The sequence below is a fragment of the Mus caroli genome, chromosome 9 (assembly GCF_900094665.2).
Source record: "Mus caroli chromosome 9, CAROLI_EIJ_v1.1, whole genome shotgun sequence".
In the NCBI taxonomy this organism is placed as follows: domain Eukaryota; kingdom Metazoa; phylum Chordata; class Mammalia; order Rodentia; family Muridae; genus Mus; species Mus caroli.
Genome location: NC_034578.1, coordinates 69,957,852 through 69,981,433, shown reverse-complemented (window position 1 = coordinate 69,981,433; position 23,582 = coordinate 69,957,852). Strand labels below are relative to the sequence as shown.

The window sequence follows — 23,582 nt, the reverse complement described above, 5'->3', positions numbered from 1 at the left end:
AAGGTTGGGACCCACGGTGAACGTTCAGTGTTTTAAAGAGGGAGACAAATTCTCAGGGATGCTTAAGAAACTATACAAAGCAAGGTGCAGAAGAGGATTTGTCCATGAGGGCTTAATTCCTCTGGTGTAGCCCTGGAGAAAGGAGCCAAGGCACTGCCAGCCACTGTGCGCAGTCACAGGCAGCGCTTGTCAACTCTACCAAACCGCTCTCGGCACCAGCCCCTTCTCCCTGCGCTGGATTTATAAACAAAACAGAAGGCACATTCCAGCACGGAGTTTTCCCACATTTCTGAATTAACTTCATAGCATTTTAATTAGACAAGATTAGAGGCGTTTCACAACACACTGGCTAATGGCTCGTTAATTAGGAACTGCATAGTACAATTTCTGACCTACTAAACAAAGTCCTTGAGTTCGAATTAAAAAGCCTTGTTCTGCCCCTGAATAGAATGCTGAGTGCCATGCAGGGGCTCTAACGAACCCGGCACAATGGTGAACAAGCGTGGGCCCCGCCAAGCCAGCCTTCCTTTCACCTTCCTAAGTCAGCAGAGAGAATGAACACACTCCAGCATGCTCTGAACAGAACATTCTTCTCGAAACCAGGACCCTTGATTTACATTCAAAATATCCCTTTTCAAAACACTGCTTCAAAGTGTAAAAACCCAGCATCAGCCAAGAGCCAATCCCGTCTCAGCCGCACCTGGTGTTAGCATCACACTGTCCTCTGACTGTCCCCTCTAGTCAAAATGTAAGCTGCATGAAATCGGACCATTTCTGTACTAGCATTTGTAAACCTGAGTCAATGGAGAAATCACTAGGATTTTTCTGTTTCTACAACAGTTTTACCAAAAAGTAAGGTAAAAGGGATTTTGTCTTAATCCGCAAAACGAACCGGTAATTGGAAGCTACACATATGTATGTGCACCACATACGTGCCTGGCACCAAAGGATGCCAGAAGAGAGTATTGGATCCTTAAGAGCTAGAGTGACAGGCAGAAGTGAGCCACCAGGTCCTCAGTAGAACCAGAGCAAGTGCCACAAGCTCTGAGCTGTCTCTCCAGCTCCTGACATTTAATTTGATACAGTAAAAGAGATATCACAAAAATGTCTCGTTCAACATTTTTTCATACTTTTTTTTCTTTTGGTAGTCCTGGGGAATGAGCCCAGGGCCTTATACATACTGTTCAAAAGGTCTACCACTGAGCTATAGCCCACCCTACTTTGTTTCATTTTCTTCCAGAATGAAAATATTCAACATACATAGAATTTTAAATTGCAGAATTTAGCTGGGTGGTGGGGTACACCTTTAATCCTAGGACTCAGGAGGCAAAGGCAGGTGGATCTCTGAGTTCAAAGCCAGCCTGGTCTACAAAGTAAGTTCCAGGATAGCCAGGGCTACACAGAGAAAACCCTGTCTAAATAAATAAATAAATTCAAAAGAAAAAGAAAATGTAGAATGTTATATGCTTACGTGCCCCTAGAAAACAGAACACTAGTGGACATGGCAACCCATATGCCTGACCCCAGTACTCAGAGGCAAGTGGATCTCTGTAAGTTTGAGGTCAGCTGGTCTACATAGTGAATTCCAGGTCAGCCAGGGCTACAGAGTGAGACCCTGTCTCAAAACAACCGCCATTCTCCTTAAGAGCATCTTCTAAGATCAGCTGGGTTTGCTATCAAAGACCATCACAGCAGGGTTTGTCTGACTGCTGACCTTGTGCCCGAGAAGAGAATGGGGAGGGTCACAGACCTTCACCTGGGTATCTGTGCCCAGTCACGGCCTGCAGGGAGTGCATGCAACTCGGCCCCAATTGTGCACATCCTCAAGGTCTCAGGAAGGAGCGAGAGTGTAGAGTTTGGCAAGAGGAGGAGGATAAAGACTCTCTGTGTGCCAGGCAGTGGTGGCACACTCCTTTAATCCCAGCACTTGGGAGGCAGAGGCAGGCAGATTTCTGAGTTCAAGGCCAGCCTGGTCTACAAAGTGAGTTCCAGGATAGCCAGGGCTACACAGAGAAATCCTGTCTCGAAAAACCAAAATAAAAAGACTCTCTGTGAGACACTTGGGAGGACTATTTGTGCTCGGGTCAGAAGCCCTCCCTCATGTTCTCTATGGAAACCCTATCGTCTCAGGGTGGAACAGATCTTTGATTTGTCATTGGGCCTTAAAAAGAGAAAGGAGTTGATGTTTTATTGGTCCTCAGGGTAAAAATTCTCTTAACAATTATGTAAGCTTTTACTCATTCTGAAGATAAATATTTCATTTATTTTGGATCCATTGAGCTAGGGACCCATATAGCCCAGGTTGCCCTCAAATTTGCTATGTAGTCGAGGATGGCCATGAACTTCTGATTTGCCTGCCTCTTGTTCCCAAGTGTTAGTATCACAGGCATGAACCACCACATCGGGACTCTGTAGCTCTGTAATTACACCCAGGGCCTCATGCATGCCAAGAAAGTACTTTACCAATTAAGCCATGACTCAAACAAACCAGTGACTGCAAGCGGCCCTTACTAAGGGTTTGCAAGCTGCTTACCTTCCGCCTTCATGTAGTGTACAGAGTAGGCAATGACCTTGTCTGAATTGTACAGTGGTCTCTCCCAAGCCAGAAGGATAGCAGAGCTCGACATGGTCTCAGCATGAACGTTGTAAGGAGCGCTGGGTCTATCTTCCGACATTACCACGGTCAGTCTGGCTCGAGACAGAACAGATCCTTGGCTGTTTTCAGCCATGCACTGATAGATAGCATCGTCTTCCGGGATAATCTGATTAATGACCAATTTGCTGAGGAAAGAAAGAAGTATTTATATCCATAAAAAAAATCCTAAGAATGACATCCAAAAGCTATTGTTAAACGCACCTTTCACTTTATACAAAAACATGCTGAGAACTATCAGGTCTAATGAAAAATGTACATTAATTACTTAAAATTACTCTGATTTATAATATGAGTATCTGTACACTGTAGCTGTACAGATGATTGTGAGCCATCATGTGGTTGCTGGGAATTGAGCTCAGGACCTCTGCTTGCTCTAGCCTTGCTCACTCAGGCCCAAAGATTCATTCACTATTATATGTAAGTACATTGTAGCTGACTTCAGGCACAACAGAAAAGGGCATCAGATCTTATTTCGGCTGGTTGTAAGCAACCATGTGGTTGCTGGGATTTGAACTCAGGACCTTCGGAAGAGCAGTCAGTGAGTGCTCTTAACTGCTGAGCTATCTTTCCAGCCCATGATTTATATTTTCAATCTTCATTAGCATTTATGGTAGCCAAATTCTCTTTGCTTCAATTGCTTTTTTAAAAATAGCTTTTTAGTGGCAGAGGCAGGCAGATTTCGGAGTTCGAGGCCAGCCAGGTCTACAAAGTGAGTTCCAGGACAGCCAGGGCTATACAGAGTATACAGAGAAACCCTGTCTCAAAAAACCACAAAAAAAAAAAAAGCTTTTAGTAAGAAAGCTACTACTTTCTTATTTAGTACTCTATTCTACAGTCTATACTTGACTCATATTATAATACACATAAAAAATTCAGATCAGCAAAAATTTTAAAGTTTTGCTCAACTAAATGAGATTGTTGCAGGAATAAAAATTACACACACACACACACAAACACACACACACACACACACACACACACACACACACACATATATATATATATATATATATATATATATATATATATATATATGTAGTCCTGACTGGTCTAGAACTCGTGGTGTAGAGCAGGCTGGCCTCAAACTCATAGATCTGCCTGTCTTTGACTCCCAAGCCCTGGGACTAAAGTCACATGCCACAGTGACCATCCAAGTTTCATTCTTAAGGTCATTAAGTTTGAATTCTGGAGGAATTGATAGGAAGTAAATTATTTCATTCTTTTTTTTTCATTTGATGGAAGAAGTAACTGAAACACCAGAGTCCAAGTTTGCTGTGGTCACTTAGCCAGTGGCCTACCTAGGCTAGAACTGCTGTCGGGGGACTGTTTGCATAAGGTCCATTATCGCATATCACTTTGGATCCGTGTATAAAATACAAAAGGATCGACAACACATTAATGCTATAAACCTGAATTTCTTGCATTTAGTGTTAACTGTTAAGAATGGGTGACCATTTGATGTTACTGCAACCATTTCATGTAAAAATTATCAAAGGCATTATTTTATTTAAAACAGTAGCAATATTGCATAGCTTACCTGTTATACATTTTAATCCTGCCATTTGAATGTATCCTTCTCCCATTTTTCAACCAGGACATTTTGGGTGAGGGAATTCCTTCTGCTTGACACACAAATCGTGCAGTGCCAGCTCGTGGCCTTGTTAAACTTTCAGGCCATTCGACAAATGAAGGAGGAGCTATTTTAAAGGGAAAAAACATATCCTGTGTCTTCAATAGGAATGGCAAGAACAAGTGAAGAAAGAATACAAAAATGAGATGAGTCCCATGTACAAAGATGTCTGAAAGGCTGAGTCTCCTACAACTGGCTAGGTGATGGTAGTTTTCATTGTCAACTTGACACAACCTAAAATCACTAGGGAACTGAGTCTCAGAGAGGAACTGTCTACATTGGGTTGGCCTGTGGAGGCATGACTTTCTGGAATGGGAAGACACAGTCCACTATAGGCAGCACCATTCCCTAGGCAGGGAATCCTGACCTGCATTGAGTGGAGAAATCAAGCTGAGCACAAGCAAGCAAGTGAGCATGCATGCATTCATTTCACTCTCCTCCTGACTATGGATGCAATGCAAATAGCTGCTTGAAGTTACTTTGACTTCTCCACAATGATGATCTGTAATCTGGAAGTAACTATAAGCTAAAATTAATACTTTCTCCCCTAAATTGTCCTCTTTTGGGGGGGGTAGGGGTAAGATATTTTATCACAGCAATAGAAACAAAACTAAGAGAGTGCTTCTTTCTTATGTTCAGCACCCACTTTCCCTCACTGAGACCACCTGTGAACACAGTCAATACTCATACCCAAGACCCACCTTAACTAAATAAACCCAATGGGAGGACACTTATGAACACATACAGTCACTGAGAGTTTAATTTCACACCGTTAAATGTGTGTAGACATGTGGATGGATGACAAGGGAGGCTTAAATAAGCATGGAGCTCTGCACGCAAACATGGTGACTTCGGCATGATTATAGAGCTGTATTTTAACACAGAAATTCAATTTTTTCTTTTTCAACTCACTGCTGAGTTTTATAATACTTATTATTAACCTCCCTATCACTGATGCCCAACTCCACATAACAGCAAGATATGTGGGGCTGGAGGATGCTCCAGTGGTTAAGAACACTTGCTGCTCTAACAGAGAACCCAAGTTTAGTTCCAACACCCACACTGGGCAGCTCACAACCTCCTGTAACTCCAGCTCCAGAGGATAGCCTCTTTGGGCACTGCTCTGACATGCATACACCTATATACATATATAGGTGTATATATATATATATATATACACATACATATAACTCAAAACTAAACCTTACAAAAGAAAACCATGAAAGAAATTAAAATAGCAAACATTAAAACAAAAACTTCTCTGATTATAGAAAGAATACATACCTAATACAGTTAACGTTGCCATAGCAACTGTGAAGTTGCGCGTGCCTGGGGTGGTGGCCCGACAAACATACACTCCAGCATGCTGCAGCTTGACATCTGATATAATGAGGTTGCCATTTCCAAGTACCCGAGTGTTGAAGACATCAATGGACTTGTGATCTATTTCAAAGAGAACACGGAAGTTGAAATGAGGCATTTCATCTGAAAGTATATCAAAAGATCGCTATCCGTGAAATCAGTCATTAAAAAGTAGCAATTTCTCTGGGGCATAAGCTCTCCTTATGTTACAAAACTAAAATGAAGTCATTCAGATGCAACTGGCAAATATGTGTCTTCTCTATAAAATACACATATTAGCAGTTTCATTAAAAGGAATAGAGGTCAAGGGAAGACCCCCTCAACTCCCACCCCCAGTGAGGACGACTTACCAAGACGGCTCCAGGAAATGATGGGTTTGGGATATCCTGTGGCCATACACTCTAGCACAACTGTCTGATGTAGAGACGCAGTTACATTCTGTGGACTGGCTACAATGGTTGGCATGTAGAAGGATCTGGTTTCATTAGCTTTGGGCAGGAAAGGGCAGAATACATAAATAAATCATAAGCATATTAAAACACTGATTCTTATTTACATTTTCATTTATTCTTTCAGGTTTTTTGTTGTTTTTGGTTTGGTTGGGGTTTTTGTTTGTTTGTTTGGAGATAGGATGTCACGTAGCCTAGGTTAGCCTCCAATTCCCTATGCACTTAAGGATGGTCTTCTACTCCTGGTCTCTACCCCAAGAGTGCTAGGATTCCAGCACCACCAAACTTACTTTTCTTTCCTGTTCATTTCCTCTGCCCCTCTGTCCTTTCTTTCTTTTCCTCCTTTCTTCTTCCTCCTCTCTCCCTCCTTCCCCCTTCCTTCCTTCTTTCTGTCCTGTATGTGTGTTTATATGTATGTACATATATAAGACAAGAGGAGAACGTCAGTTGTCCTGCTTTGTCGTTCTCCACTTTATTCCTTGAGACAGGGTCCCTGATTGAACCTGGGTCTAGGCTCACAGCCAGCAGACAACCACACCTTTCCTGTCTCTAGTCCCACAGTGCTGGGTGTTAAGGGCACACAGCTTTTATGTGGTGCTGGGACAGGAACTCAGGGTCTCATATTTGTACAACTGTCCTTATAAAGCCATCTGCCAGCCCTCACTTTTTATTATTTGTTTGTTTATTTGTTTGTTCTATTTTTTAAGACATGGTTCAGCCTTGGCTGTCCTGAAATTCCACTCTATAGACCAATCAGGCCTTGAACTCACAAAGATCTGCCTGCCTCTGCCTCCTGAGTGCTGTGATTAAAGCGTGCATCACCACTACCCAGCTCTTCCTTCCTTCCTTCCTCCCTTCCTTCCTTCCTCCCTTCCTTCTCTCCCTCCCTTCCTCCCTTCTTTTCTTTCTTAACGATTTATTTATTTATTTTATGTACATGAATATATTATAGCTGTCTTCACACATACCAGAAGAGCATATCAGATCCCATTACAGATGGTTGTGAGCCACCACAAGATTGCTGGGAATTGAACTCAGGACCTCTGGAAAACCATTTAGTGCTCTTAACCGCTGAGCCATTTCTCCAGTCCTTTCCTTCTTTTTTTGAAATAAGATTTTTTTTTTAAGTTCTACTGAGGTCTAACTCATATCATATACAATTCACCCACAGGATGTATTTAACTCAATGGTTTTTAGAATTTTCAGTTATGTAACTATTACAATCAAATCTAGAATATTTTTTTTTATTATCCCCGCTGTTGTACAGCAATTTCCTCAGAGACTGAAACATTTCATCCTTCAAGGAAGCTCATTACCACCAAAAGGAAAGAACTCAAAATAGCTTCGGAAGTCCCTGAAACTGATCAGATTCACTATGCCCCTCCTACCCCAAGAGTATAAGCAGTAAGGAGTACAGCACACGGTCACCCTCAGAGGAGGCAACCTACAAAGGAAACTCTTAGACAAGCCCAGCCATCTGGAAAAAGACAGGGATCAGAGAGCTCCCTGGCAGAAACAAAACCATTGAGTCACTTAGAAAGGCCACTATCCAACCTCTTGAGTTGCCTGCAGGCTGTGCAGTACGCTGCAGATCCCAGCTTTTGTGGTTTGTCATGCACTTTGGAATGCGTGACTGGGTGACACAGCTGCCTTTGAGTCATTTCTGCTCCTGTAAGTCACCTCTCACCCATATTCCTAGAAGCAACCCCAATAAAACTCATTGGTTCACCGAGCTGGACTTTGGTGGTATTGGTACTTTGGTCTGTAGTGGGATCCCTATTTGGGGTGCATGTGTCTCCCCAGGAAAAGTATATCACACAGCACCTCCAAATGCATATCCGTTAGCAGCTAAGTGGAGGAGAATCATATCATAAACAGCTTTATTGGCTATCCCTTTCTGTATTTTGTGCTTTCTGTCCCTTTCTGTATTTTGTGCTTTTAAATACAAAAGTGAAGGAGTGTTTCTTCCATATTCACTTCTAGGAATATGGGTGAGAGGTTACTGGCAGGACCCTGACATAGCTCTCTCTTGTGAGGCTAAGCCAATGCCTGGCAAATACATCCATCTATTGGATGGAACACAGGACCCCTAATAAAGGAGCTAGAGAAAGTACCCAAGGAGTTGAAGGGGTCTGCAACCCTATAGGAAGAACAACAATATGAACTAACCAGTATCCCCAGAGCTCGTGTCTCTAGCTGCATATGTAGCAGAGGATGGCCTAGTTGGCCATCAATGGGAGGAGAGGCCCTTGGTCTTGCAAAGATCATATGCCCCAGTACAGGGAAATGCCAGGGCCAGGAAGTGGAAGTGGGTGGGTTGGGGAGCAGGGCAGGGGGTAGGGTTATAGGGGGCTTTGGGGATTGCATTTGAAATGTAAATGAAAATATCTAATTAAAATATGCCTTTAGAAAAAAGTAAAGGGCTGGAGAGATGGTTCAGTGAATAAGAGCACTGACTGCTCTTCCAGAGGTCCTGAGTTCAATTCCCAGCACCCACATGGCAGCCCATAACCATCTATAATGGGATCCGATGCCCTCTTCTGGTATGTCTGAAGGCAGTGACAGTGTAGTGTACTCACATGCATAAAATAAATAAATCTTTTTTAAAAAGTGAAAAACGTATAAAGCAATCATTCAATGTTCTAAATAGATAATAGTCAGACATGGCAGTAATCCCAGCCCTGTGGGAGAAAGAAGAGGGATACAAGTTCAAGGCTAGGATGGGGTACAGAGAAGTCTCTGTCTGAAAACACCAAACCCAAACCAAATCTATTACAAAAATTTAAATATCATCAAAATACTGATGGACAGAGAGCTATTATAGCCAGAAGGAAAGTAGATGTAACAATGAAAATTCTCATAAAAATGGGAGAAAACAAATAACCACTTTAGTGAGGTACCTGCAACTATGGTTAGCGAAGCCTCCATGCTTTTCCTCTTATGAGCTATAGTAGCTGCAACACAGCGGTAATTCCCAGCATCCTCCGGGCCAACGTCATAGATCTGCAACACTCCTGATGGCAGGGCAGTCACCCTGTTGAAACAAGAAACGTAACTGAACTTTCTGTAGTTCTTTATAGTTGTTAAATATAAATGCTGACAGAAATGAACACATTCAACCATTTTAACCATGTTAGAAACAACACTTTTTGAAGACCGTTCTAACACATGAGCCTCTGCTGGGGTGTGGTGAGCGCCAGCTGGCATGTAGGAGGGCCTGGGTACAGTCCCCAGCCCTGAAAAAACAACACTAGTAAAAACACTAGCTTGATTCTATTATTTCATTTGGGTCATGACAGGTCTCTGAGATGTAAATAATTCTGCAGCACACAGTCTGGAAAATTCAGCACGCTAATTTTTCAAAGAGGGTCCTGTTAAGATTCTTCTGTTGATTTAGCTGAGAGTGAAAAGACCTTAGTATGAGTTATTCTCAAACTCCTGACTTTTTTTTTAAACCTAAGAGTTATGTATTCTCCATGACCCAGACTCTGAAACAAGGTCACAATCCTACATATGACACAAAACTGAATATATGGAGTCATTAAAAACTGGCAAAAGCAAAACGTGTCCTCATGTACAACAATAAAAGTCCCCTCAAGGGGGCTGGAGAGATGGCTCATCAGTTAAGACCACTGACTGCTCTTCCAAAGGTCCTGAGTTCAATTCCCAGCAACCACATGGTGGCTCACAACCATCTGTAATGGGATCTGATGCCCTCTTCTGGTGTGTCTGAAGACAGTTACAGAGTACTCATATACATAAATAAATAAATAATTTTTTAAAATAAGTCAACTCAATATGAAGTATGCAGTGAGCTGCTCCTGGTGAGCTGATCTGTGCAGCGGCATGTGACTTCACTTCTGGACACACTAGCTGCCACAACACGGCACCACTGAATGCTATCTGAGACAGCCAGGCTCAGATTCAAAACCACTGTGTGGTATGAATTGCAGTGTTTTTACTGAATATACAAAGCTTTCTGTCCTTCATGAAGAATAGTGGCCTAATTAAGGAAAACAAATCCTTATAACAATTTAGCCGCATGTAAGTATCAAATGAGAGCATCTTTACACTGCACTGCCTTAGGCTGCCTGACCTGAAGATTAGTAAATGGTGTTTGAGTTCAATAAAAAACTGATAAATGGCCGGCCGGGCAGTAGTGGCACACACCTTTAATTTCAGCACTAGGGAGACTGAGGCAGATGAATCTCTGAGTTCCAGGCCAGCCTGGTCTATAGAGAGCAAGCTCCAGGAGAGCCAGGGCTACACAGACAATACTTGTGTCTCGAAAACAAAAACAAACAAAAAAAGATTTAAGGTACTCTTTTTTTTTTAAGATTTATTTTATTTATTTGAGTCCACTGTCTCTGTCTTCACACACCCCAGAAGAGGGCATCGGATCCCATTACAGATGGTTGTGAGCCACCATGTGGGTGCTGGGAATTCAGGTCCTCTGGGAGCACAGTCACTGCTCTTAACCACTGAGCCATCTCTCCCGCCGTAAAGGTATTCTTGAATTAGAAGTTTTCTTTTCCTTTAGTAAAACACTTTGAAATCGGCCCCCCTCCCATCTTAGTGCTTTACCATTAAAACAAATGACTTTTGTGTACTTCAGAGCAGGCAGGAATCAAACCTTTAAAGGTTTATTTTCTGTGTTCGTGCATGTGTGCGAGCATGTGTGTTCATGTACCGTACGTCTGCACTGCTGGGAGCGGATCAGAAGTACCAAACCTCTTGAAATTAGAGTTAAGGGGTCATTGTGAGCTTTAGTGTAGGAACTGAACCCAGACCCTCTGCAAGAGAAGCAAGTGCTTTGAATCACTGATCCATCACTCCAGCCACAGCGATGGGGTTCTTTACCCACGGTAGAAATGTCTTAGGAAATCAATTATTGCCACCCTAAATGAAAAGGAACTCCACCATGTCTTCCATCTCTGACGTTTCCTCCTGTCCCAACCCTCTCACCCCACCCCATGAAGTCCTCCTTGCTTGTGTGTCACATCCAAACGGAATCGCTGCATTTACCTGTCCATGGTTGTAGGCAGGGCTGTTCTATTAAATTCCCATGTTATGACTGCAGGCGGCGTTGAGGAAATCTTGCATGAAAATCTAGCAACTCCTCCTTCATGGACCTCAGTAGACACTGGATGGACTTCAAACGCAGAGATAGCTAGCACAAAATTGGACAGCTTTAGAATAAGCACTCAGAGACGCATTCAGACCAGGTCTGAACTCCCGCTCATACCAATCTAATTTAAGTGTACAAAGATGCTTTAATGAATGACTTGAAAACAGGAAAGGGGCACAAATCGGGGAGTCTGTTTTTCCTAGAACTTTAAAACTCCAAATGTAGTCTCAGGAAACTATCTATTAGAGGGAAAACATAAAGAAATAACTGAAAGAAAAATCATTATCCAAAATGGTATGTAATCACACACCCAACAGTACAGTACAAACCTGATTCTACTGGATATAGGAGGGAAGGAAAACTAAAGACAAACTAAGGCTGTAGAGACGTTGGTGCTCAGAAGTTAAGAGTAAGTATTGCTCTGGCAGAGGATCTGAGTTTGATTCCTGGAACCCTCACCAGGCCGCTCATAACTGCTTGTAACTCTATAGTACACATGCATTATCACACGCACACACGCGCACACGTGCAATTAAAAATAAAATATTTTTTTCAAAATATAATAAAGACAAACTATCCAGATTAAAACTATCTCTGTGGATTGTCTTTGGAAAACGCCGTTGGATTCCAAAGTGGAAGAACATACAATTTGAAGCAAGAAGGACAACATAACACAAGCACAGAGGAAAAGGACGGCAGCCTGTGTTCACGGGATGTGAAGGAACAGGAAAAACGTTATAGATATTGAAGATGAAGCCAGCAATGCCTCAGGGTGAACCAAAAAGAGGAGTCTCCCAAGCCGAGTGAGGTTTAAAGGAAAACGGAGGACCAGAATCCTGAATGCTCAGGGGAAGGCGGGACAGCAGTGTGGGTGTGGAACAAGAGGTAGAGAAACGTGAAGGCTGGTTTGAGCTCATGAATTTCCAAAGCGGAGATAAATCTTGAAATGTTGATGTTTCTAGAGCAGATTCTTCTCCACGGAGCCTTCCCCAATGTCTAGAGCTCTACACGGTGAAGGAATCCAGACACCAGGAGCGAAGTGACCTTCCCCTCTGCCAAGCCTTCCAAGACACAAAGACAGGACCCTGAGGGTGGACTAACTCCCATCCTGAGACTCCAGTTCACCATGCCTTCACAGTTAATCAATAGTAATTAGAAAGAAAATAGGAAGAAGCAGGGGTTAGACTCCATTAGATGGGAAAGGGCAAAAGGGCAGAAGGCAGCCAAATTCTGCCTTGGACTTAACTGCTTATTTCTGTAGACAGCTACTGGTCTTTAGACGGCTATAGCAGTCAAAATATCATCAGAAGGCTCCAAACTTGCTCGCTCAGGCCCAAAGATTCATTCACTATTATATGTAAGTACACTGTAGCTGTCTTCAGACACTCCAGAAGAGGGCATCAGATCTCACTATGGATGGTTGTGAGCCACCATGTGGTTGCTGGAATTTGAACTCAGGACCTTCAGAAGTGCAGTCAGTGCTCTTAGCCACTAGGCCATCTCTCCAGCCCCAGGATTTACTTTCAAAACTCTGGAATGAGGTTAAGTTATTCTTCAAAATGCTGTCAGAGAGCATCATCGCACTCAGTGGTTAAAAGCACAATGCACCATCAAGACTCTTAGTTCACTTCCCAGCATCCGTACCAGGCGGCTCCTAAGTGCCAACATCTCAGGCCTCCGAGGCACCCTCCACATATGCACACTTTAAAAGATAAATACTGTCTTTAATCCCAGGGCTGGGGAGGCAGAGGCAGGGCCGATCTTTTGTGAGCTCAAGGCTAGCCTGGTCTACATGATAAGTTCTGGGACAGTCAGCGTTACATAGTGAGACCCTGTCTCAAAACAAAAAGTAAATAAGTTTTGGTTAGTTAAATTACTGAACAGATGGAATGTATGTATCCTTGGTTCAGTATAAGAAAAGGGTGAAATTTTTAATGCCAGATATATATGTTTAAGTGTTCTTGACTGGGTACAGTAAACAGGCTAGTTGGTGGAGGTGAAAGATCCAATTTGACATCAATTACTTCAAACTCAAATAAAGCAGTCATTTTAAAATATATAACAGCACATATAACATCTCTGGGCACTGAACCCAGGGTCTCATACATGCTAAGAAAGAATGCCCCACTTAGGACCCAGTCTATAAAGCTTTCCACACATTGCTATGGTTTGAATATAAAATCCACTTTTATACACTTTTGGGTTTGAATATAAAACCCACTCCCACCCTGCCCCCAAAAGTATATCTCTGCTCTTAAAGATATTCTGCAAAATTATAATGCAAAGGAGCCAATTTCCATGAATCATACATTAACATCAACCCTACTGCTCACATGATTACATGACTCACCTATCCACTCTCAAGCCATGAGGATTGGCTCTGAATTATACAATAACAGGCTAGATTCACTGACTTCTAACTGGAAACATATTTTAATCCTATTCATTTCAGCAAACTTTTAGACTAAAGTGATCTCTCCTAAGTTTACCGACTCATTCAACAAATATTTATCTGGTGTCTGGTGCTCTCGAGGTGGCAACAATCCAACCAAGGACAAAGCGAAGAGGGCTGCACTCAGGAATCAGAGTAGACAGGGGTATTTAACTAAATTGCTGTTCAAGTTGGTAGCTCAAACGGCCATAAATGCTGGGGAGGTGAAGTATAGAATGTCACAACACAGGTTTCAAGCCTTTTATGACACAAGAGCTTGACATACGGTTTGCTGCTAGGTTCTGTTCTATGGGTGGGATACAAGTCTAGTTTCTTTAATTCTTATAGCTGTGTCATCCTAATATTCAGCTAGCTAAGAGGTGGGCACTGAGATCTGAAGCCTGGTGGTTAGCAAGACTGTATATGAACTCTCTCGCAAGCCTGAGCTACTCAACGTGTTTATGGAAGATGACAGCTGGAGAGTCTGTATTTCTGAGTAGCACTGCTCAGAACAGGCCCAAAATGCACTGGCTTTCTAGCTGGCTAAGACTGTGTGTCAAATCCCTGAGTTTCTGACCAGAGAGATGCCTTTAAAACCTCTGCTTGGAGCCGATGATGCAGTTCGGTGGTAGAGTACTTACCCAGCATGCACAAGCCTTCCAAACCCTATCCCCATGGCAAAACTAAACAAATAAAACCTTGTGTTTACAGACATTTACTGAGGCTATTACCTCATCTTTACAGAGGAAAGAATGTAAATTAAATTACCTTAAAGTTTATTTAATAAGCCATATATCTTTAAAAAAACAAAACAAAACAAAAACTGGTCGGGTCTTGTGACACACACTCCAGACGGAGGCAGGAGGATTACAAGCTTGAAGCCAGCTTGGTTCTATTTTGATTATTCTTTTTTCTCTTTTTCTTATGTGTATAATGTATACATGCGTATGTGCATATTTTTTCATGTGTGGGCACATATATCCACGCATGCACCTGCAGGCCAGAGGCGGACATCTGGAATCATCTTCACTCTCCCACCTCAGTCCCTGAGGCAGGGTCTCTCCATCAAACTCTGAGCTTGAGGATTTGGCTTTCCCGAGCCATTCCTGGGGAATAGTTCCTCCTCCCAGGGTTGGAATTCCAGGCGGGCTGCTGCCCTAACCCTGCATCAATTTGGGTTTCTGGATATCTGAATTCTGGTCCTCATTCCCGCATGGCAAGCACTTTTACCACTGAGCTGGCTCTGTGAGCCATCTCCCAGGCCCTGGGTTTTATTTATTTATTTTTTAATGTTGTTTAAAGCTGAGTAAGTAAATAAGCCCTCCGCTGTATGTTGGAGCCTTCTAAGACTTGACAGCGGGATCTTTTTGTTGCCCACATTTTCTGTTCTTTATTTAAGTGACAAATTTAAATATCCTCACACAAACCTCAGCTTGCTTCCTGATGTGGACTTTGTTTCTGCAAGAAACGTATGCCTTTACAAGCCTACGGCCTCCTCGTGAAACCTGACCTCCCTTCATGGTCCAGCTAAACAAGCCAAGAGCCGCACAAGGAGCCCTTAAAGTAATGCTGTTAAGAGGCCAGAGCTCTATAAAACAGCCCAGACACAAGGTCCCCCAAAACATGCGCTATTCTCAAAAACAACCTTGCAAACACAATAAATGTAAGTGCCTATTTGATTTGTGACTTCCTCTTCATCTGCCCACTTAATCATTTTCTATGATTTACAGGCAGGGCTGTAAAAGTTGCTCAGATGAAACCAGTCCCCAAACTTTTACTGGATCAGAAAGTAACACAGAAGTAAGAGATTGTACACTGGAAATAATGTACAACCAATTAAGTGGATGGGCCAACATTAGCTTGCATATTAAGTCAGTAGGACATTCCTGCATCTTAAAAGCTAGGCATGGCCGCACGCCCTTAAATCTCAGCACTTAGTAGGGCAGACACAGGTGGATTCTCTGAATTTGAGGACAGCCAAGAATATTGAGAGAGATTCTATTGGAGGAAAAGGAAGAAAAAGAGGAGGAGGAGGAAGAGGAAGAGCTTTTTTAAATTAAAAATTATAGGTACATAATTTGTAATAAATCATTTTTTTAAATAATTCAATTGGTAACTTATAGCAACTGTATAGGCTCTCCTCGGTCTAATAAGAAAATGTTACTTTTAAAAGCTGCTGATAAAATGTGCATATAAAGTGTTCTGACACTTATATCAGTTGGGATGTTGATGCATGGTTTATAAACAGCTGGTCCTAGCACTGCAGGTCAGCACCGAGCTCCAGGCCCAGCCCTGGATGTCAGCACCAAGTTTCAGGTTCTAGCACTGCAGGTCAGATTGAACACCAGGTCCAGGTGGGAAAGGACTACACTAATCGCCACTACCCCACTCGTCCCAGAGGAACACAGGTAGCAGCAAGCAGCCACTTTCCAGTGCTTCCAGCCCCCGCTATCTTTGAGCCTCCAATCAGTAGCTATGGGGGATCTGTCAGCTGCTCCTCAGATTTCTAACTCTGACTCTCTAACACCCACAACTTCGGAGATCTGTTATTGAGTTTTATTCCTATTAACTTAGTTTATTTCCATGTCAATGGTGTTTCAAATCAACAGTGCAGGCTTTACTAACCAAACAGAGTAAAAACTGGGCCCCATCACTTCTCAGTTCCTAGCAAGCCCTTGTACTGAGAGCCTGCCTGCTCAGCGGTCAGAGATATCTGGGAATTGTCTAATCACAGCATGAAATGGTCAGAAGGTGTAAACCACTCAAGGAATAAGTTTCAAAGTTATTATAGCTTTAAGGCTGGGCAAGATGGGGTTAGGAGAGATGGCTCAGTAGTTAAGAGCAGGTACCGCTCTTGCAGAGGAGCTGGGTTTGGCTCCAAGCAAACAGGTAGGGCCAGCTCATAACCACCTGTAACTCCAGCTCTGGGAGATCTTACAGGAACGGCTTGTGGCCTCCACAGAAACCAACATTCAAATGCACATTAACACACACATGTGCACACACACACACACATACACACACACACAAATTTTTTAAAAGAATGGTCTAACTTTCTTAACTTCTTTAGTTCCTGATCTCTTACCAAGACTATATATTTTTCTAGTTCAGAAAATATATCTCCCTGCCTGTCTGTTGCCAGAAATAAGCAGTACACACAACAGGCATCTAACAGGCTTCCTGAATTAACTTACTGCACCATCTTTCTCTCAAGCTCAGGGAAGTCTCCCTCTTCTCCCTGAGAACAGTACAGCTCAGACACATTCCACACACGAACTCTGAGCAAACCGCTCTGTTCTATAAAATCAGTTCTTAAGGGGTTATAATGTAGTACCATAGTACCACAGAATATATTATTTAGTTCATAGAGACTGCTATTCTAGATACAGTTATTATAATTATAGCCATTAAAAAAAAAAAAAAGCCAGACAGTGGTGGCCCACGCCTTTAATCCCAATACTTGGGAGGCAAAAGCAGGCGGATTTCTGAGTTCGAGGCCAGCCTGGTCTACAAAGTGAGTTCTAGGACAGTCAGGGCTACAGGGAGAAACCCTGTCTCCATACATATACCAGAGCACACACTTGTTCCCCCAACAGACAAAATAAATGTTAAAAAAAAAATTAAAAAGGACTTTTAACCCTCAACCTATTCTAAGCGATACACAGGAACCGATGCAGCAGGCTCTCTGAGGCCTCTACTGGCATGTCCCCTGCCTTCCTACCTTCTGGCAAGCTTCCAATGCATACTCCACAAAAGAACAAGTGTCATTGTTCCAACATCTGTCTCCTGAAATATGCAAAGTGCCTAAGAACAAGCAGAGGCAATGATTTCAAAGGGCCCAAAAGCCAGAGTGCTTTAAATACAACAACAATCCACGGCCCAAAGTCTGCTTGAAGGAGCCAGCTCCCCATTAACCACGACAGCCGGATGCTTGGCGGGCACGAGAAAACATGACCTACAGCCAGTGTAGTCTTTTCACAGTGAATGCTATTAGGACCCTGATTCTGTGTGCATACGTCCTAGCACAGGCAGAGGCAGAGAAACGTGAGAATCTGTACACAAACTCATATAGAACAGAACGTACTGGGACAGCAGATGGGACACCTGAGAGAAAGGGTGGAGACTGTGATGTGGTCACCAGTCTAAAGGACTTTGGACTGACACAGAGCAGGGGACCAGCATGAATAAAGTACATAGCATATATACTGAGAGGGCTCACTGGGTGCCATCCCTCCCTGCTGGACTGATAAATTCAGGGGGAGGGGCACCATTGTCTTCAGTTGTGAGCCCAGGAGGTTCTAAGGATATCTCCAAACCCATTAAACTCAATGGGTCACAGAAAAAAAAAAAATGGCACGGATGCGGGAAGACTTCTGGGGGAGGCTTGACAGGGGTGGAGGGAGACAGGAGAGGGTGAGGGTGACAGCAACCAAATAAATTTTAAATATATATTTATAAATGTAGAAATGTATATCCAAATACATACATAAATTTATATACAACTAAATTTATATGTTAAAATATATATCCATCAAAGGACAAATTTAATAAGAGTTAAAAAATACTGTAGAGTAGATATAAAAAAGTAGGGGGTACGGGACACTGGAGAAATGGCTCAGTGTGTAAAGCACTTGCTATGCAAATATGAAGGCCTGAGTTTGGATCTCTAGCAATCCTATGAAAAGGTATGGCTATAGGCCCAGACCTGTAACCCTAATGTGGGACTCGCCGACAGAAGATCCTGGAGGCTCGTAAGGCAGCCAGTCTAAACAAAATAGCCAATGCTAGGTTCTGTGAGACTCTGCCTCTACAAATTAGATAGAGACAGATAAAGAAGATATCTGAAGTCAATATCTGTCTCTATACACACTGACATCTGCATTCATGCACACAAATTCATGCACACACACTCACACATACACGTATGCACACACACACACAAATACACACACTTGTGCACACACACTCATGCATGCACATATGCACACATGTATACACTCTCACATATGCACACACATGAACACAAACACACACACACACACACAAACACTTTCTTTAGCCCAGGTCAGCCCTTTTCTCAAACAGAATGAAAAGCCATATGCCATTATAAAGTTTTATCTAAGAACTGAAATTTCCAAGCAAACTGGTGTGACTATAAATTGGTAGTCACTTTGGAAGATGGCTTTGGGAGTTTCTTCTTTAAAATTTTTAAAAATAATTTCTTAAAAGTTTTTAAATTTTTCCAGATGGTTGTGGTGCACACCTTTAATTCCAGCACTCAGGAGGCAGAAGCAGGCGGATCACTGTGAATTTGAGGCCAGTCTGATCTACAGAGTGAGCTCCAGGACAGCCAAAGCTACATGGAGAAACCCTGTCTCAAAACAAACAAACAAACAAACAAACAAACAAACAAACAGAAAGTTTTTAAATTGCCTGTGTGTATGTCTGTGCACTGCATGTGTGCAGGTCAGAGGAGGTGACAGATCTTCTGCAACTGCAGTGACAGATGATTGTGAACAACCATGTAGGACACCAAACTTCGGTCCTCTGCAAGTGAAGCAAGTGCTCTTAAGTGCTGAGCCATCTCTCCGGCCACAGTAATTTCTTACAGAGGTGAAAACACACACACACACCATATCTCCAGCCTCTTGACACACATTTTTAAGCACAAAAAGTTATGTAGTAAACAAGATAACAGCACACAGTTTTTTTCTTTTCATTTGTTTTGAGACAGGGTCTCACTATGTAGCCCTGGTTGGCCTGGAATTTGCTCTGTAGACCAGGCTGGTCTTGAACTCAGAGATTCACTTACATCTTCCTCCTAAATTCAAGGACCACAGGTGTGTACTACCATACCCAACACATACAGATTTTAAAAGCTGACTCCTAGGCTAGCAAGATAACTCAATGGGTAAAGGTGCTTGTATTCAAGACTAACTACCTGAATTTGATCTCTCGGACTCATCTGGTAGAATAAAAGTGACTTTAAGTTCTTCTCTGACCTACACATAAAATGTACACATGAATACACTAATGGATGGATGATGGATGGGTGGGTGGGTGGGTGGGTGGATGCATGAGTGGATGCATGGGTGTGTGAGTGGGTGGTTTGATGAATGGGTGGGTGGATGGATGGATGGGTGGGTAGGTGGGTGGATGGATGGATGCATGGGTGGGTAGGTGGGTGAGTAAATGGATAGATGGATATAAAAACTGAGTCCTGATGACCACTTTTCCCTCTTTTATGAAATTATCCCCATTTCCAGTGTAGAACTAGAGATACTTCTCATAGCCCCAAGATCATGGAAACTATTCTTTGCTTCTCTGTTCTATAAGCTCATAACAGACACTAGAAGCATTTAAAAGATACACAACAAACACACAAAACATGGCCTAGCATACAATTTCTTTCAGTTTTGTCTTCACTAAAATATACTCATCTATTGACCAATGAATCTATCCATTCACCCATTTATTCTATATCTTTATATATAGTCTACATAGGGATCTAGCTATCATCTATCTTTAGATTACATACAAGAAATAACATAATGCATGCATAATAATTATCTGGAGGAGCATAAGATGCTAAAATGAAAATTGTCTCTTTAATACCATAAACGAAAGCATACATTAAACAAAATTTATCCTGCTGGCCAGAAATGCATTTATGTCTGTTTAATTAGAGTTTCTACTGCTTCTAGAGTTTCTACATACTGTGAAACACTATGACCAAAATCAAGTTGGGGAGGAAAGGGTTTATTTGGCTTACATGCCTACATTGCTGTTCATTACTAAAGGAAGGCAGGACAAGAACTCAAACAGAGCAAGAACATGGAGGCAGGGGCTGATGGAGAGGTCAAGGAGGGTGCTGCTTACTGGCTTGCTTCCCCTGGTTTGCTCAACCTGCTTTCTTATAGAACCCAGGACCACCAGCCCATGGAACCTGACTCCATGTCAAATTTTGTCTTAACTAAAATTTAAGGAAAGACTTGGGGACAAGAAAAACCACACGATTCAATAAAACTAAGTGGAGGAAGTGAGAAAATCACAGGGAGGGGCCTATGGCTCAGTGCACACAATCACTCAAACCCCAGATGACCCAAGTTCCACCCTGAAACCCATGGAAGGGGGAAGGGGAAAACCTGCTCCACAAAGTTGTCCTCTGACCTTCTTGAACACGCCCTAGCATGCACACACACATATGTGAGCACACGCACGCATGCACGCATGCACGCATGCACACAGTATCATTTAAGGAAAGTACAGGGAGGTATGGACTGGGGTGATGATTCAATAGGTAAAGTGCTTGCTGATCAATCCTGGACACCAGAGGTCAGATTCCTAGAATCCACATCACTGCCAGGTGGGCATGGTGGCACATCTGTAATTTCAGTGCTAAGAAGGCAGAGGTGAAATCCCCAGAGCAAGCTAGCCAGATACACCAGCCCTTAACAGTGAAGTCTAGGTTCAATTGAGAGTGCCTGTCCCAATGAATAATGTGGACCAGTAGCAACTAGAAAGCTCTTTACATCAAACTTGGGCTTCTATTTCTCTCTCTGTCTCTCTCTGTCTCTCTGTCTCTCTGTCTCTCTCTCTCTGTTTCTCTCTCTCTCTCTGTCTCTCTCTCTCTGTCTCTCTGTCTCTCTCTCTCTGTTTCTCTCTCTCTCTCTGTCTCTCTCTCTCTGTCTCTCTCTCTCTTTCACACACACACACACACACACACACACACACACACACACAACACACATGCACCATGCCTACACACATAAACACTTTTAATGAAAACCACAGGTACATCTTGTATAATCATTATACTGCTGTAACATTACCGTCGGTGTTCTGAGTTTCCTTCTCTAGAGCCGTAATAACTGTTCGCTTCGCCTTCCATCTTTCCAACTACTCTTTATTCCTGAGCAACATCAACAAAAGCACTGAAAAAACTCACCTCACATAATCAGTCTCCATATGGCACTCCCATAATCCCAACAGAATCCTGTTAGTTTGGCAGTAAAATCTGATCTCTCTTTGAAAGGCATCCCCAAGTGGGATTTCCCTCCTCTCATATTATCTGTCTCCCAGCAGCCTAGTGTGGTCACAGAGTGTATGGCACATGCTAACGCATTTATCAAGTGATTATCCCTGGCCCCTCTGCTGGCAAAAACAAGCAGGAAACCATACAGAAAAAAACATGCACAGTCAGCCACAGTAACCAGCTTCAAAGCTGGCCAACTTGTGTGGCTCCTATGAATTCCAGGGCAAGAGAAAAAATAATCCCCTTGCTTTGTCTTTCCCAGACCACTGCCCTTCAGCAGTTTGCCAAGCGACTGCCTTATACTGCTCAGTCCAAGAGATGCCTTTCTTAGGCCTTGTTGTCATTCCATAAAGAATTAGTTCTGCTTAATAGCTCAACTGTGCAGGAAGAACATTCCACACAGTTTTACACTGTGCACTAGTAACAGACAGAAGACTCAAGAAAGCATTAAAGAGCAAGGCTTTTGTAACCAAGCGTGTCACTTAGCAACTTTGTCCACATGGAAAGGAGAAATGAGAAGAATCTCAAACTCACAACAGAAATCTCTCTGGTTAGAACTCTTTTTGCTTTCAGAAATAGCTATTCTCAAGGCCTTTAAACACACACTTGGGAGTTGCACTACATTACTTTATGATTTTACAGTGTTGTTCTGTATTGTTTAGATAGATAGGTGATGGATAGACGAATGACTGATGGGTGGATGGGTGAGTATATGGATGGATGATGGGTAGATGAATATATTACAGATGGATAGATGGATGGATGATAAATGGATGGGTGGGTAGATGATAATATACAGTGGATGGATGGATGGATGGATGCATGCATGCATGCATAGATGCATGGATGCATGGATAGGAGAATGGATAGCTAGATGATAATACTGATGGATGGTGGTGAGTAGATGATGGACTGAATGGATGGGTGGATGGATGATAAATAGATGAGTGGATAGATGATAAATAATAGTGGATAGATAGGTGGGTAGATGGATGGATGGACAGATGGATAAATGGCTAGGTAGATAGATGATAAATAATATGCAGTGGATGGACGCATATATGCATGCATAGATTCATGGATGCATGGATAGAAAAATGGATAGATAGATAATACTGATGGATAGGCGAGTGGATGATGGACTGATGGATGGTGGGTGGGTGGATGACAGATATAGTTGATGGATGGATGGCTGATAGATAAACAGTTTTGGCTTCTCACATTATATAATACAGTTTCCTCAGAGTATAGAAGACCTGGTTTTCTCTTTCATATAACTAGATATCTGTTCTACAATATATATCTACAATGTATATACAATATATAACTTTTAAATTTTATTACATAAATTGAAAAATATATCAAGCCAGATATGATGGTGCACACCTTTAGTAACACTACTGAAGGCAGAGGCAGGAAGATCTCTGTGAGTAGCAGGTCAGGTAGAGCTACATAGTAAAACCCTGTCCTTTTTTTTTTTAAACCTACATATGATATTCAATTTACAAAGTAATGATTAATAACCAGATCTAGCTCCTTTTCTTCTTCTATGCCAAGACAAAACTACATATCTGCCTCCCAGCCCCCAGTTGTCAGAAACTCATTGAAATGGGTGATGAGTGCAAACTTCGTACTTTCCATGAGGAACGCACGGCCACAGGAGTAGCAACTGAAGTTCTGGGTGAAGAGGGGAATGTCCAGGTCCGAGTGGGAACTACAAACAAGGTTACTCCATGAAGCAAGTTGTCTTAACCCAGCACTGCTTGGGAAGTATTCTTGTTATAGACCCAGGAACACTAGAGAGATGAAGCCAAGCTGGTTCAAGGAGGAATTTTAGGTGCCAATCTGAGTGTTCTTACTAGAGTTCTGGGGGGTGTTTTTGTTTTGTTTT

The 23,582-nt window shown here is 42.4% G+C and overlaps 1 protein-coding gene across 1 annotated transcript in view; it reads right to left on the bottom strand.

Moving 5' to 3' along the window:
* The window catches only part of Prtg (protogenin), a 103,473-nt gene that overhangs the window by 57,206 nt on the left and 22,685 nt on the right, over positions 1-23,582 (bottom strand). Inside the window, exons 3-8 of the mRNA XM_021172159.1 lie at positions 11,123-11,267; positions 8,998-9,131; positions 5,999-6,136; positions 5,571-5,729; positions 4,194-4,353; positions 2,534-2,781 (exon numbers count right to left, since the gene is read on the bottom strand). Of these exons, the coding sequence (XP_021027818.1) occupies positions 2,534-2,781; positions 4,194-4,353; positions 5,571-5,729; positions 5,999-6,136; positions 8,998-9,131; positions 11,123-11,267 (984 nt within the window). The remainder of the gene's footprint in view (positions 1-2,533; positions 2,782-4,193; positions 4,354-5,570; positions 5,730-5,998; positions 6,137-8,997; positions 9,132-11,122; positions 11,268-23,582) is intronic.